At 36.8% G+C, this 16,156-nt stretch overlaps 1 protein-coding gene and 1 non-coding gene across 9 annotated transcripts; both read left to right on the forward strand.

The window, feature by feature from the left end:
- Window positions 1-1,520: 1,520 nt before the first annotated feature.
- LOC104099360 (probable alpha,alpha-trehalose-phosphate synthase [UDP-forming] 9) lies at window positions 1,521-12,347 on the forward strand. 8 transcript variants are annotated; one of them, XR_011415381.1, is made up of 6 exons: window positions 1,521-1,863; window positions 6,749-6,851; window positions 7,793-9,890; window positions 10,054-10,321; window positions 10,436-11,021; window positions 11,805-12,347. XR_011415381.1 is itself a non-coding variant. In XM_009606330.4 (5 exons), the coding sequence occupies exons 2-4, from the start codon at window positions 7,909-7,911 to the stop codon at window positions 10,757-10,759; spliced, it is 2,574 nt and encodes an 857-aa protein (XP_009604625.1). In that variant the 5' UTR covers window positions 1,521-1,863; window positions 7,793-7,908; the 3' UTR covers window positions 10,760-10,783; window positions 10,878-11,082. The 8 variants fall into 8 exon arrangements, 2 of the variants coding, with proteins under 2 accessions (XP_009604625.1, XP_070055870.1); XR_011415382.1 differs by lacking the exon at window positions 6,749-6,851 and adding an exon at window positions 7,276-7,341 and having other exon boundaries at window positions 7,801-9,890; XR_011415383.1 differs by lacking the exon at window positions 6,749-6,851 and having other exon boundaries at window positions 10,436-10,783; window positions 10,878-11,021.
- LOC117277501 (U4 spliceosomal RNA) lies at window positions 11,147-11,297 on the forward strand. Its single transcript, XR_004507804.1, has one exon. It is a non-coding gene; the product is annotated as a U4 spliceosomal RNA (small nuclear RNA).
- Window positions 12,348-16,156: the final 3,809 nt, after the last annotated feature.

Raw genomic sequence — 16,156 nt, forward strand, 5'->3', positions numbered from 1 at the left:
TTAATAGAGATTTTTATTTCAAAAATTGGTAGATGTTATTTAATTATTGTTGTTATTCAGTAAATGTTAGGCTTATCTAGTCCCTAAGACTAGGTGCCACCACGATACCCAACAAAGAGAAAATTGGGTCGTGATAAAAACATTCCAGAATGACGCCAAACTTTGCGCACAAGTCATAAATCACAATACGAACCTATTCCAAGACTTGGAATCCCAAACGGACATCGATAACACCAAAATTCATTTCAAATCAAACCTAACAACTTCTTAAACTTCCAAAACGCCAACCTTCCATAATAGGCGCCGAAATACTTTCGGACCACCCGATACTCAACCCGAATATATGCCCAAGTCCGAAATAATCATACGAACCTATTGGAACCTTCAAATCCCGATTCCGAAGTCGTTTACTCAAAAGTCAAACCTTAGTCAATTTTTCCAATTTACAGCTTTCGAAATTAGAATTTTCTTTCCAAATCAACTCCGAACTTCCCGAAATTCAATTCCGACCACACGTACAAGTCATAATACCTGATATCAAGCTACTCAAGGCCTCAAACCGCTGAAAGGCACGCTATAGCTCAAAACGACCGGTCGAGTTGTTACATAATAAAAGGCTTATCTCTTTATACTTTTGATGAATTCAAAATTATAATTTAGTAAAAAATATATTACATTATTTAATTTTCAGTAAAATATAAAATAAGAAAACTAATCAAATACTAGAGCAGAAAAGAATGTACGAAAAAAGTGGGATAAAGATAATCTTAGGATATTTATAATTAATTAATTAATAATTAAAATATAATTAAGTAACACTCAAAAAAATTATTGATAAATTTAGACAATTGAAGAATTTTGATAAGTATTACACAAGTTTTAAAAAAATAAAAATATTCCTAGAGTGGAAATGTATATTCATGTTATATTAAAAGAAATATAGTATCAAAATATTATGCCAATTGACAAGTTAATAAAAAGTCACATTAGTAAATGTATAGTAGTAGTAAGTACCTGCTAATTTAATAAATAATAAATAAGGAATAAATAATTTATTTGATTACTATATGATGTGTATCTTTTGATTTTGAACAGATTGTGTTATATTTCTGCACGATATATTAAGAAATAAAACAAAAAACTAATATTTATTACAACAATATGATATATCATATCATAATTTTATAAAATTAATATTCTATCCGTGCATCACGCGGGTTCTCACACTAGTATAACTTAAACAAGGAGAAAATGGTAAAAATGAACTACATTAGGAGTTTAGGACCATGTTGTTAGGACATAGTCGTAATAATATGGCAATAAGGGGGCAATTGTATGAAGACTTTGGGAGAATTAAAAAGCTCGAAATGTTATCCGAAACCAGGGTTAGTTGCAACTAAGGTAAAGCTCCGTCGTACACGTAAACATAAAGCGCATCTACACGTCGTACCTTCTGCATCAACGATTGTACCACTTCCTGTCAAATACAGTTAAAATCCCCATTTGCTGGCATTATCCACTATCCATTTTCCTCGCTCAAGAAAAAGAAAAAAAAAAGGAACTTCTACTCCTATATCTGACATCTCTCTCTATTTCTTCCGTTGATAGCTGAAATATCAAACAAAACTTGTCCTCCTTTTTCTGCATTCACTACTTCTCTTTTAATATCTGACATCTCTCTCTATTTCTTCCGTTGATAGCTGAAATATCAAACAAAACTTGTCCTCCTTTTTCTGCATTCACTACTTCTCTTTTAATTATATGTAATCTATTTGTGTGTGATATAACCGTCACCGCTTCGGAAATTCGCCGGTTTCTGACGTCAGCAATAGTTACCGGTCACCGGATCCAAAAGTCTTATATGTATGCGCCTCCCTCTTCTTTGATCTGCTTCTCATTTTTTGAATTAATGTTTAAATATTATTTGCTCAATAAATTGAAAATGGAATCTGACTATGATGTATTATTTTTAATTTTTTTTCTTATGAGTTTTACAATAAACGGGAAGATTGATATCTAGTTGTGTATATATTGAGGAGCAGTCATTGAAAGTCATCATTTGATATATAAGCTGCTTTACTTTGATTGGGAAATTGATGAGTTGTACTTTTGAAGGTTTCTAATTTTGCCTAATTCGAATTTAAGGTGAGACTTTTTTCATTTTTGGATAATATTTTCATTGTTTAAGGATTCATTTATTTACATGGTGTTTTACCTGTATCTCGAAATGGTAAAATCAATTAGTAATTTGGTCCTTGTTCTATCATTGAAAGAAAAATGCTTTTAATGGAGTGTTTTAGTACTACTACTTTTTCGTTACTCCTTTTTTTTTTCCAATTTGCAAGTCGTTTTAGTTTTTCTATTTCCTGATTCCTTGCTTCTCTCACTCAAAAATCAAACCGGAGCTTTAATGTTTTTCCTGGATACGAAACTGTCATCATAAAATGGTTATTTTTACAGAACCTTGAGATCTGTCCTGTGGTATTCGTTGAATCTGATTAGATTAGTGAAAATCAAATATACATGCCTTCTCCCCAAGTGCTCGTTCTGTTTCAACTATGAGAGGTGGTAAAACCCACACAAAATTCAGCAGAAGCAATACAATGTTTGGTTCTTTTAACCTGCCTAAAGTTCAGCACTATTTATACATTGTTTGGTTGTCATTTTTGTTGCTAACAAATAATACCTGCATAAGCTATGCATGAATCTATGGTTATCAAAAAAGTTATACATGAATGTATGCATTATTTTATGCAGATTAAAAGGTGAGATAAGAATATTGGAATTAGTAATACATAAATTAAAGAAATTAAATGACCAAAATAACCCTCATGTTTTAGATAATTCTTTTTCTGAAATTCAAAGAAAGCACATATTTTAAACTGTACATTTTACAAGAAATAATACCCATATAATAATGATTGCATTACAATCCCTGCATTATTAATCTCTACATTTATCCTGCATTACAGTCCGTGCATGACTTACGATCCATACTAGTATACTATTTAAATGTGTAAGAGTCCTGGAAATAAATAAACGACAATATGATTTAAATGGCAAATGTTGAAGTTAGTACCTATATAAGCCTTGCACAAACTTCAACAGTTTTACGAAGAGGCTATTTGCATGCTTCGCATCCATGACCTACGAGCCGCTAAAGGAGCATAACTCTAACATTACATCAACATACATTTGTATCTTCATTAAGAAAATGTAGACGTATGTCACCAATATGTTTGTGCATGCGTTGCCAAAATTAAGATAAAAGTAAAAGGCAGGAAAGTATCTAGAGGGTGAGCAATGGAGTAGTTAAAGTTATGAACCTTGGAGGGTTTGAATCATGCAACTAGTACAAGAAGCTTCAAGAACCTTGGAGCGTTTGAGTCATTCAACATTTGTTGTTGAAGTTAATAGTACAAGAAAGTAGTATGTCTAATAGAAGTTCAACTAGTTCCGATGTAGAAGCTTCTGCATAAGAATGCATGTGAATTACATTCATTAATGAGTAAAAACAAACAAAAAAAAAGGAAAAAAGAAAAGTAGGATTTCTTTAATTGGAAACCTTCAAAAATTATGAGGTAGACATATAACTATTTAAATACAAAATGACAATCATGTCAAACCAGATAGATCTATAGGTAGCCGTTAGAAGTTTTTTGTAGTTTATGTGAATCGACCATAAAGGACTAATTTTTAGTAGTTTGTGTGCATCGCGTCGACCAGACAAACCTAATATTTAGTAGTTTGTTTGCATCGACCGGACAAAGCTAAATATCTCATCATACTAAGGTTGAATGCAACACCTCAAAGTAAAATTAATGCTATTCATAATGCGACAAAATAACATATTTAGATAGTCTGAGAAGGGTAGGATATCAGTCATTTGAGTTTTTTTAGCTAATATCCACCAGGATTTATTATACCTATTTTTTGGTGATATCCAACGAAGGTTCGATATACGCATGATGATCATACACACAGAAGAATCTTCATGATATCAGACGCTACTAGATCTATGTTTTTTCCATCAGAGATTTTCTTTGGTTGTACTTGATGCTACAAAAGTGGAGTTGACACACGACAACAGACTAGGTAACCTACATGAACTAGCTTGTTATTGAAACTCCCTTGCAATCTACAATACTTTCGAGCAAAATCTTTTGGGTTTTTTGCTTGGGGCACACCTAGGTGTTTGCTGCAAGCATTCTTCACCCAACATGACCACTGCTTAGATAATGGAAGATCTCGGTGTGGGCACATTGAGAAATGAGAATGCATGCTTTCTAGGGTGCATTAGGATTTGTGAACATAGTTACCCTACTGGCTACTCTTTGCTCGGTCCATGGCATTTTTAATAGTAACAATGTATATCGTAGGTTTTAAGTGTGTGTCTTCTGTTGTTTAGGCTTATTAGCTAGTAGTGACATGTTGTACTAACTGGTATTTGATTTGAAACCTAATTATACGACCCACTTTACCAAGGCTCCCTTCCCTTACGGGAACTTTCTGTTGGGGTGACTGTGCCCCCTTAACCCAGTTTTATCAGACCAAAGGTCTCTTTTGAGCCTACCTTTGCTAAGAGAATAAAGAGAAAGGAAAGTTAGACTTGGACACAATCTCTATGCAGAATCACTGCTTACCTGCTCTCATGTCCGGTGGTTGTACTTACTGGCTGTTTTATTGTTATTAAGATATAAATAGTAGTAAAACTTTTGTCTGTTTCTACTATATTGAAATAACCGCTACATCATGTTTGGCACTAGAGATGACAAGGTTCAATTTAATAAGAGAACAAAACCATCATAGGATGATCCATTCTGCGACTGTCAAGTCATCATTTTCTAGCTTGTGAGACTCTATGGACCGCTTTGAAGATAAATTGAAGGTGAAATTTCATATTGTTATTTGCTCCCCTTCCAGTACGGGTTAATGTGCTAATTAGACAAAACCCCGAGAACACTTTGAAAATTATCAATCATTTATTATTAACCCATTCGAAATGAAATCTTTGTGGTTTAACCATATAGCTACTATCGGATCCAAAGTAGGGGTTTATGCTAATTAGAGAGGTTGTACATAATCATCAGTTGTCTATTATTAATCTGAAAGTCTTTTGCGAAATGAAATCTTTGTGCCAAAGAAGTAATGGGGAGTGGTGATAAGGCAGGACATGGCGCAACTTTATCTTATCGGGGACATGACCCTTGATAGGAGAGTGTGGAGATCAAGAATTAGGGTGGAAAGTTAGTAGGTAGTCAAACGTTTTTCTTTTTTTCCCCAATACCGGTAGTATTAGTGTTAGTATGATATCTTTCTTATTCCTAGGTTGCTATTACTACCTGCTGTTTGATGCTATCTTTTGCTTCAGTTTTCTTAATAATATCTTCTTGTTGTTATTTCTTGTTGCCATTGCTTGTTTTCATCTTTTCTTGAGCCGAGGGTCAATCAGAAATATCCTCTCTGCCCTCCCAAGTAGGGGTAAAGTCTGTGTGCTACCCTCCCTACACCTTACTTGTGGGAAATCACTGGGTTTGATGTTGTTTGACCATATAACTATCTAGTTTATCCAGGATTTTTATGTTATTTGCAATCCCAAGTATAAGTAGAAAGCTGAGAGAGTAAAAGTTTGTAGATAATCATTAGCGGTGTACCACTAAACCGGTAGTCTTTTTTTGAATGAAATCTTTGTGGGATACTGTATTTCCAAGATTGGATTTCATATTCGAATAAACCTCGTAATCGTAAGAAAGTGGGCTTTTTAGTTATGGGCCTAGCAAAAGAAAAATTGGGATAGGATTCTATAGGATCTTCCCCCCTTCAAAATCGGACGTGAAAGTTTCCTTTCATCCGGCTCAAGTAGGTACAGCAAATAAGGAAAGGAGTTCTCGTTTTCAAACTCTAGAAAATCCCAAAATAAAAAGGTCTACTCCTTACTCAAGTTCCCAGTGAAGACGAAACAAGATTTTAGTGATTCCGTCTTCTATTAATTCTTTATTCAAATTCAATTCCAACAAATAAAATATAAAATTCTTGAGTAGTCTACTTCCCTTTGAATGATAAATCTCTTAACTCTTAATAATTAAAGGAATACCTTGGAACCCATAAGGGATTTACTTGTCTATATATTGTTCCATTCGATCTTTTAGGTCCCGACTTCACCTCGATGGTTAGGCCACCACGCTCTTAAAGTCTATACGCGATAGATAGACTCCTAGAACCATGACATATTTGCTTACTTGAACATAATTTCTTTCCACGAAAAGAAAGGAAATGGTTCATTCCACAAAATAAAAAGCTTTTTTTACGAGGTACAAATAGAAATTCCTCTTTATTTGATTTGTTACGAAATCGACCATAGATCAATTCCCTTTTTATTTGGGAGTATTGACTACACCCCAATTCTGAGCTTCATGTTACTCTTGCCAAGTGACATGTCAGGTCCAGGGCATCCCAATTTGATTGACTGGGATGACAGTTTCTCCTTCCGAGTCTGTAAAATCAGAATTTCGATCAAATCACACATCGCAGTATACTAGGCCAAACCGGTAGTCTTTTTTTGAATGAAATCTTTGTGGTTTGACCATAAAGCTATCTATTTGATTCGAACAGCTCCAATAGTCATTGATATTTTCATATAGATATTGGAATAGGAAGGTCCATTACGTAATAACAATTAGTATCATGCCATCTTTTATTGTTTATCACCTATTTGAAATCTTTCTCTTGCATATTCTTCATCAACCAGATTTAGAAGATCTATTTGGGATATTGGAAGTGAGTTCTCCGGTTTGTTCAAACCTCGAATGTTCCACCGTATGCCTGCTTTCTCGCACCAAAACAAGTATCAGGTAATTTTGTCCATCAAACCTTTGGCAGATGAGAATAATTCACCTAGTGTATGTAGCCTCTACGGGAATTTGAACTCTGGCCTCTATGGCTTTCATGTAACTTCATTGAGTGCTAGGTCACCCTCTTGGGTTTAAGTTTAGGTCCATATTGCTAATTATATATTGAGGGGGAAGAAGAAAGGTTATCATTATTGTTTTGAAGCAGCTTTTGAATGTTTAATCACTTTCTTTAATCTGAAAGTTAAAAGGCAATGAATAATTCACCTGAACTCACCTGTAAGCTGGTTCTCGAGAGGCTTGCTTACTGAATATCATTCCCAGGCCCCTTTGAAACCTGAACTAGTGTACCCGACACATGAAATAATAGATCTGAACTCAATCGTCCTTTTAGAACTGTAACTCTTGGTGTATGGTTTATTCACAGGCCTTAAATAACAATAAAGTTGGCTTTCAGCTCAAGAATCGCCATTATTGCTACAAGATGGCCAAGGTTTGTTAAAACGCCACATGTCTGTTATAATGCTAAGACCATAACCCCGATGCGATCACATTCCAAAGTGTTTGTTGTCCTGGTATACCCATCCTTAACCCACCACTCCAACCCGTTAAGAATAGATTGTATTTCTTCCTTCTGTATATTGTACTTGTCTACTTGGAACCTTTAATATAAAGACATTATTACTGTTGAGTTCTGAAGGGTTACATTTCATTTCATCTTGATTATCTAATTGATGAATCCCTTGAAGAGGGTCCTGTTACAATGTCTTCACAACCATATAAAAACTTACTTTGAGATTATTTCTTACTCAACAGTTCTGTTTCCTTTTTCGTCTTTAGTATGGGTGACATTGTTCTCTGGAATTGTGTGAAATTGAGAATGTGGAAGTCCTGTGATGCACATGCGAGAAAAATCGTGATTGATATTTTCCCTTGTGTTTCAGTGTTGTAGACTGCAGGAAAACATTTATTCTGCAATTGCTGGGGTACAATTTTCTTAGGTTTCACAGATTTCAGCAAAATATTTATGACAACGTAAGCTAAATTTTACTTCAGAGTCATGGCATCAAGATCTTGTGCAAACTTTTTTGACTTGGCATCTGTGGAGATACTGGATATACCTCAGATTCCTAGAGCTCTTCCCCGGGTGATGACTGTTCCTGGAATCATCGCTGGTGGTTATGGAAGCAATGATGGGGATTCAGATAGTATAACATCTGCTTGTCATGAGCGAAAAATTATTGTTGCTAACATGCTGCCTTTGCATGCTCAAAGGGATACAGCAGCTGAAAAGTGGTGCTTTAGTTTGGATGAGGATTCTCTTTTATTGCAACTGAAGGATGGCTTTTCACCTGAAACTGAGGTTATCTATGTGGGTTCTCTCAAGGTTGATGTGGAACTGAGTGAACAGGAGGAAGTTACACAGAGACTACTTGAGGAGTTCAAGTGTGTGCCTACCTATGTACCTCGTGACATCCAGGAGAAATTTTATCATGGCTTCTGTAAGCAACAATTATGGCCACTTTTTCACTACATGCTTCCCATGTGCCCAGATCATGGAGATCGTTTTGATCGTCAGCTCTGGCAAGCTTATGTCTCAGCAAATAAGCTATTTGCTGATAAGGTTATGGAAGTGGTCAATCCCGAGGATGATTACATATGGGTTCAAGATTACCACCTCATGGTTCTTCCAACATTTTTAAGAAAGCGATACCATCGAGTGAAGCTTGGGTTTTTTCTTCATAGCCCATTTCCATCATCAGAAATTTACCGAACTCTCCCAGTTAGGGATGAAATTCTAAAAGGATTGTTGAACTGCGACCTGATTGGATTTCATACATTTGATTATGCGCGTCACTTTCTGTCGTGCTGCAGTAGAATGCTAGGTCTAGATTATGAATCTAAACGAGGACACATTGGACTTGATTACTTTGGTCGTACAGTTTACATAAAAATTCTGCCAGTAGGAATACATAAGGGTCGACTGGAGTTGGTGTTAAATCTTTCTTCTACATTTGCTAAAGCTAAAGAAGTTCAAGAACAGTTCAAGGGAATGAAAGTCATTCTTGGTGTGGATGATATGGACATCTTTAAAGGTATTAGTTTGAAATTACTAGCTTTTGAACACCTACTACAGCAGCATGAGGATTTGCAGGGTAAACTTGTCCTTGTCCAAATAGTAAATCCTGCTCGTAGCTCTGGGAAAGATGTCCAGGAAGCTAAGAGGGAGACATATTTGACTGTTGACAGGATCAATCAAATTTATGGAAGATCTAATTATGAGCCTGTAATTTTGATTGATCGTCCAGTTGCTCGCTATGAGAAGACTGCATATTATGCTGTTGCTGATTGTTGCATAGTCAATGCTGTGAGGGATGGGATGAATTTAGTGCCTTACAAGTATATTGTCTGTAGGCAGGGTTCTCTTGGTATGGATGAGGCTATGGGTATCAAAGCTGATTCTCTTAGAACTAGCATGCTTGTTGTGTCAGAATTTATTGGTTGTTCACCATCATTGAGTGGAGCAATTAGGGTAAATCCATGGGATATTGAGGCTGTCGCTGAGGCTTTAAATGTGGCCATCACAATGTCGGATTCTGAGAAAGTGCTTCGTCACGAGAAGCATTACCGCTATGTTAGCTCTCATGATGTAGCTTATTGGGCCCGTAGCTTCATGCAGGATTTGGAGAGAGCATGCAAAGATCATTACAGTAAGCGATGTTGGGGCATTGGTCTTGGCCTAGGTTTCAGAGTCATCGCACTTTCGCCAAGTTTTAGAAAGTTGTCCATAGATCACATTGTTTCCTCATATAGGAGGACACAGAGAAGGGCGATATTTTTGGACTATGATGGTACTGTCGTACCTCAGTCATCTATGGTTAAAGCTCCAAGTGCCGAAGTTATTACACTGTTGAACACTCTAAGCAATGACCCTAAAAACACTGTGTATATTGTTAGTGGCAGAGGAAGGACCTCATTAAGCGAATGGCTTGCTCCATGTGAAAGGCTTGGAATAGCTGCTGAACATGGATACTTCATAAGGTACAGAGCTAACCATCTTTTATTTGTAGGGTTGCTTTCATGCTAATTGTCAGATAGTCTCCTTGATTTGCAGTTGGACTGTTGTTTTTCATCTGGAATTTGTGTTCAAATTTTCTTGTACACGTTCATGTATAACAAGGTCTATTGCTATCTCTTGTTGCAGGGAGAGTAAAACCTCTGATTGGGAATCTTTGGCTTCTGATCTTGAATGGAACGAAATTGTGGAACCTGTGATGAAACTTTACAGGGAAGCAACTGACGGATCATATATAGAAACTAAAGAGAGTGCATTAGTGTGGCACCATCATGATGCAGACCCTGACTTTGGCTCCTGCCAGGCAAAGGAATTGTTGGATCATTTGGAAAGCGTACTTGCAAATGAACCTGCAGTTGTTAAGAGGGGCCAACATATTGTTGAAGTCAAGCCACAAGTAAGCCTTCTCCTCCTCTTTTTTTTTGTGCGTGTGTGTTCCTTTAATGATACACCACAAGCATGTTGCATAATGCTATTCAAAAGTCTTGACGTATCTTTGTGTGCCTTGCAGGGTGTGACCAAAGGATTAGTTTCAGAGAAGGTTCTCTCGATGATGGTTGATAGTGGGAAACCGCCCGATTTTGTTATGTGCATTGGAGATGATAGGTCAGACGAAGACATGTTTGAGAGCATATTAAGCACCGTATCCAGTCTGTCAGTCACTGCTGCCCCTGATATCTTTGCCTGCACTGTTGGGCAAAAGCCAAGCAAAGCCAAGTATTACCTCGATGATACTGCCGATGTTCTTAGACTGCTTGGAGGCCTTGCTAATGCTTCTTGTCCAAAGCCAAGACATACTGCTCAATTCCAGCTCGCGTTTGGCTCTATTATTTGAGCGGGCAAACAAGTTGCAGTTCATGTACATAGTTCTGCTTTTGGGAATTTTTCTTTTACAGATGAGGAATGAGTTCCATCTTAAATCCTAACTTAATGTGATGAATGACTGGATACAGGCTTTGGGCATTTCCAAGTTATGCTGGATTCAGGGCTTGAGGTTTGCAGGCTACTTAGTGTAGAAAGTATCATCAGGGCTAGAGTTCCTTTTTCAAAGTACAGTTTTGCAGCAGTCCTGGTGCCTGCCCTGAATGATTTAACAGGTACCGTTACTTTGTACAGATACACGAATCTTTAATATGAATGACAGTTTGGTTTATCTCACTTGAGTTATCTTAATGGATGAAATGCATCGTTTGAATTCTTCATAGTAACTTGTAGCCGAGGCGTGTTTGTGCTTGGGGCAATGACTCTGCTAGTGAGGTTCTGACTGAGGCGCGTATATTGCTGGTTGAAAACTATTTCCAAACCTCCTCTTTGGCCTGGGTTCGCCCCTGGCAGATGAGAATTTTCGGAAGGGCTCCCTTCGGAGTTCAGCCCCCAAAATAAAAGACGACTTTCTGAAATGTCATTGAGAAATGATCGATTGACTCATTTCTGCCTTAAAGTAGCAGCAATAGGTGCAAACAAAGATGACTCAGAGACAAGATTATGCATCGTGTGAACTTTAGGACTTCAGGTCATACAGAAAGAAAAAATATTTAAAAAGCAGTAGCTTTGAGAGCAGGAGTTATTAACAAGTAAAGTTTTACGAAAAATCTAACAAGAAAAGTCTAGGACAGTAACTTGCCCATGTGAGTAAAGAAGATGAAATCGAAAATATTTCTAGCTTTAGGCCCTTCTTTTGTTATCCGGAAAAAATATTCCTGATATTTTTAGAAGCAATTTCTCTGCGTCTCTTCAAACAGAAATCGGTAACATACAATTCACCCTATATTTTTATTCATAATATGGAATCTAAACCATTTATTGTGGTTTTAATCAATCAAAACAAGAAATGAAACTGCAAACAACTCGACAATTTAAACTTCTTTATATTATTGCAGAGTGGATGGGAAGTTGGAAGAGAGATTTCAAACTTTGAGCCTCAACCCGATTGGTTTCCTTCCCACCATATTTCAGCCAAGTGATGATTGGTCTTTTCAGTGGGATGATACGAGTCAAAGAATATATGTTCCTTCACATTTTTGCATAACTCGTAAGCCTTTGCTTTTCCACAAATACCAAATCCTCTGTATGGACCAAGGCCGCAGCATCCTGTCTTTGCTTCTGTGAAACCTTTACATAACAAAATCTTTGTTATCTGCTATTTGAAATTTTATAAGGAAAGAAAGAATACAGGACAACAGAAAAAGGCTTGAGGCATCATATTATCTTGTCTTAAAAGAGGGATTGTTTGATTCCATTTCCAACGTGGAACTCTTGAAATCTCCTTACTTGTCATGTTTCCTCATTAGTGTTAGGTGTTTGCCCTGGTTTTCATCATATTTAGTTTTCCTATATCTTGAAGGAATGACAACATATTTTACCATACTTGATTTTGTCTGTTACAAAAAGAAAAATACAATTCTTTCATATTTTGCTAGTCCTTTTTGTTGAAGGAAAACGTTTTGACTTCTATAAATTAAGGATACTTCTTTCTCATTGACTAGCATCCACAATGTAGTCCCTAAGAGGTTTGATAGTCTTGTTTAGGGAGAGAATTTGTGAGACAAGTGTTATGCTGTCACTTGTGTGTGCCTATTTGTGAGGTTGTTCTCTCGATATTTTGTACTCGCTTTTATATAGTAGAGTGTGCCTATTTGTGAGGTTGTTCTCTCGATATTTTGTACTCGCTTTTATATAGTAGATTGCTCATCTCGTCCTGTGGACGTAGGTCAATTGACTGAACCACATTAAATATTTGTCTCTTTTGGTATATTTTTCTTTTGTTATCTGATTTATCGTCTTTCAAGGTTTGCTTTACTAGCTTCCGCATTAGACCTGATTATTTTGGTCCTAATAAGTGACATCATAACGAGGTTCAAGACAGGTTCATCTAGGTGGGTTTAGTTCTAGCCGCAACCTATTAGACGGAAGTCATGATTTTTGTCTGAGAAATTTGACCGGAGTGCTACTCACGTTGAGACAAACTTTGTGATAGAGATTTGGAGATTTAGAGATACGACTTGTTGAAGATTTTGTGAAGAAGGTGAATCAAGTTTATTTTGTCAGAAAATTTAGGTCAAGGGGGAGAATTGTCAGGTGTTTGCTCTGATTTTCTTACCATATTTGGTTTTCCTATCTCCTGAAGGAAAGACAATATATTTTGCCGTAATTGATTTTGCCTGTTATAAAAAAAATATAATTCTTCCATATTGTAACGACCTGACCGGTCGTTTTGAGCTCTAGCATATCGTTCGGCGGTTTGAGACCTTGAGTAGCTTCACTTTATATATTATGACTTGCGTGTATAGTCGATTTTGATTTTCGGGAAGTTCGGAGTTGATTTGGAACAAAAATTCTCAACTCAGAAGTTTTAAGTCGGAAGAGTTGACCAAGGTTTAACTTTTGAGTAAATGACCTCAGAATCGAGATTTGAAGGTTCCTATAGGTTCGTAAGGTGATTTTGGACTTGGGCGTATATTTGAGTCGAGTATCGGATGGTCCGGGAGCGATTCAACGCTTATTATTGGAAGTTTGCATTTTTGAAGGTTTGAAATTTGCTAAGTTTGACTTAGAGTGTACTTTGGTGTTATCCGACTCCGGGCGGTGTTCCGGGACCTTGGATAGGTTCATTTTATTGATTGAAACTTGTGCGTGATGTTTGGTCGTGATCCAGCATGTTTAAGTGTGATTCAGACGCGTTCAATGAAGTTTGATAGTTTAAAAGTTAAAAGAGATATTTTGATCGTCGATTCATGGTTTTAATGTTTTTCGTGGCATTTCGAGACTTTGGATACGTTTTGATAAGGTATGGAGACTTGTTGGTGTGATTTGACGGGGTCTCGGGTGTGTTTCGGACTATTTCTCTATGTTTTGCAGCTGTTGGTTTCTGGTGTGCTTGGTATGCATCGCGATTGCGGACGCAGGGACGCGAAGGGTTAAGTAGACTGGTGAAGACTTTGTTCTTCGCGATCACGTAAAGGGTGTCGCGATCGCGGTGCTTGGTCAGGTTGTTCTTCGCATTCGCGTGGTGAGAGGCACGAACGCAATGTGTTTGTAGGGATGGCCTGGGTTTGGAAGGTTGTTCATCGCGATCGCGTGACTTGGTTCACGATTACGTAAGGTATTTTCTGAGGCTTAAGATTTTGGCCTTCACGTTCATGGAGATGGGCTTGCCTTCGCGTAGGCTTGGGCAGGCTGAGCTTCATGATCACGAGAGGGTCCTCGCGTTCGCGTAGAGTGATTTCTGAGCGTGGCTGATTTGGCCTTCGCGATCGTGAGGGTGTTTCCGCGATCGTGAAGAAGGGCGTCTGGGTAGTGTATAAGAATTGAAATCGGATCTTTGCTCATTTTATCTCATTTCTTCCATTGGAGCCGATTTTGGGGCAACTTTGAAGAGTCATTTTAATCATCTATCATGAGGTAAGTGATTCGTACTCATTGTGAGTTAAATACATGGATTATATATGAATTTTAATATGAAAATTGGTAAAAATTATGGGATTTTGGAAGAAAACTTAGAAATGTTATTTTTGGATTTTGACCACGAAATTAGACATGGAATTGGTAATAAATTAAATATTTGAATTCATGGTGCTATGAGTAATGTTTATGTTCGAAAATATTTGAAATCCGGGTGCGTGGGCCGGGGTTGACTTTTTTGACTTTTCGTGTGGAGTTGGGAATTGTTTATAATTGTTAAATTACGAGTCTTTGAGTATATTTTAATTGGTTTGAACGTTCTTTGACTAGTTTCGGATCGTTTGGCATTGGTTGGAGGTATTAGAGAGGTGTTGGAGCCGGTTATCAAATTTCAAAGCGAGGTAAGTCTCCTATCTAACCTTGTGAGGGGGAATTACCTAGTAGGTGCTACTTTGTTATGTGTTATGCGCTGTGGGAGTTACGCACGTATGAGGTAACGAGTGTCCGTGCATATGCTAGAGTTCCTGATTATGTCCGAATAGACTTGGACCCACGTCATGCTTTAATTGTAATATTTGAGTTATTCTTGCCTATTTAAATGCTTTAATTTACATTTTCGCATGAGACTAGACTTGCGTAAAGTATCAGACTTACTATTTTAGATTTTTGACAAGCTACTTGATTAGTATTGGAAATTGTAATTCCTTTACGGATTTCTCCCACGTTATGCATATTCGTCCTAAAGTTTTGTTGAATTTTATAACTCATATGTATATTCATGAGCGGGGCTAGTGACCCATCAAAGTTTCATACTCTAATGGGATCGGGCTGTTCGCCTCGGCGGTATTATGTAATATACTCTTATGGGATCAGATTGTTCGCCTCGGTAGTATCATGTAACATATTCTTATGTGATCGGGCCGTTCGCCTCGGCAAAATACACTATTCTTATGGGATCGGGCCATTCACCTCGGCAGAGTGCATATTCTTATGGGATCGGGTCATTCGCCTCGATAGAATACACTATTCTTATGGGATCGAGCCGAACACCACGATATGATATCATACTATTACTCTTACGGGATCGGGCCGTTCGCCTCGACAGTATCGTGCATAATAATGATAAGGAGTCAGTGTACCTATGAGTTTTCCTGACTTGAGATATGATATTTTATCTGGTGTTGACCATTATGTATTTCATTCGAGGTAGTATCCGTTTATTGAGGACTTTGTATTTATTCTTCTGTTAAGGATCGTGTTATGTACATATATTTGATCTCACTGTTTTACTTGCCATGATTCGTACCTGTCTACTTTGATTATACTTGATTTATTGGACCACTAGTATGTGTTGATGTCGACCCCTCCTCACTACTTCTTCGGGGTTAGGCTAGATACTTACTGGATACGCGTTGATTTACGTACTCATACTACACTTCTGCACTTTTAAATTAATTTTCTTGCATTTAAATTATTCAAATATTTATTAATTACTCCTTCAAATTATTTTGTGATGACTTAATCATCCAAATTTATTGTTTACATCCACATATATGCTTTATAACATTTTTACTTCATTTTATATACTTACATCTGCATTTTTTAAACTATTTACATATTTTTGCAATAATAGCCTATATTTTATAATTAATTGCATTTCGTCATTTTATTCAGGATCAAAATAATATTTTATATTTTTATAACCTTTATCTATTATTTTAAAAAAAGTTTAAGTTGCATAAATAATATTTTTTCAATATTTTATTAAATTATTTTCCCTTAATTTCTTGTATTTAAAATCTAGCCCAATCCTACGCCAACTTTCGGACCA

The sequence above is a fragment of the Nicotiana tomentosiformis genome, chromosome 4, assembly GCF_000390325.3.
Source record: "Nicotiana tomentosiformis chromosome 4, ASM39032v3, whole genome shotgun sequence".
NCBI classification, from domain to species: Eukaryota; Viridiplantae; Streptophyta; class Magnoliopsida; order Solanales; family Solanaceae; genus Nicotiana; species Nicotiana tomentosiformis.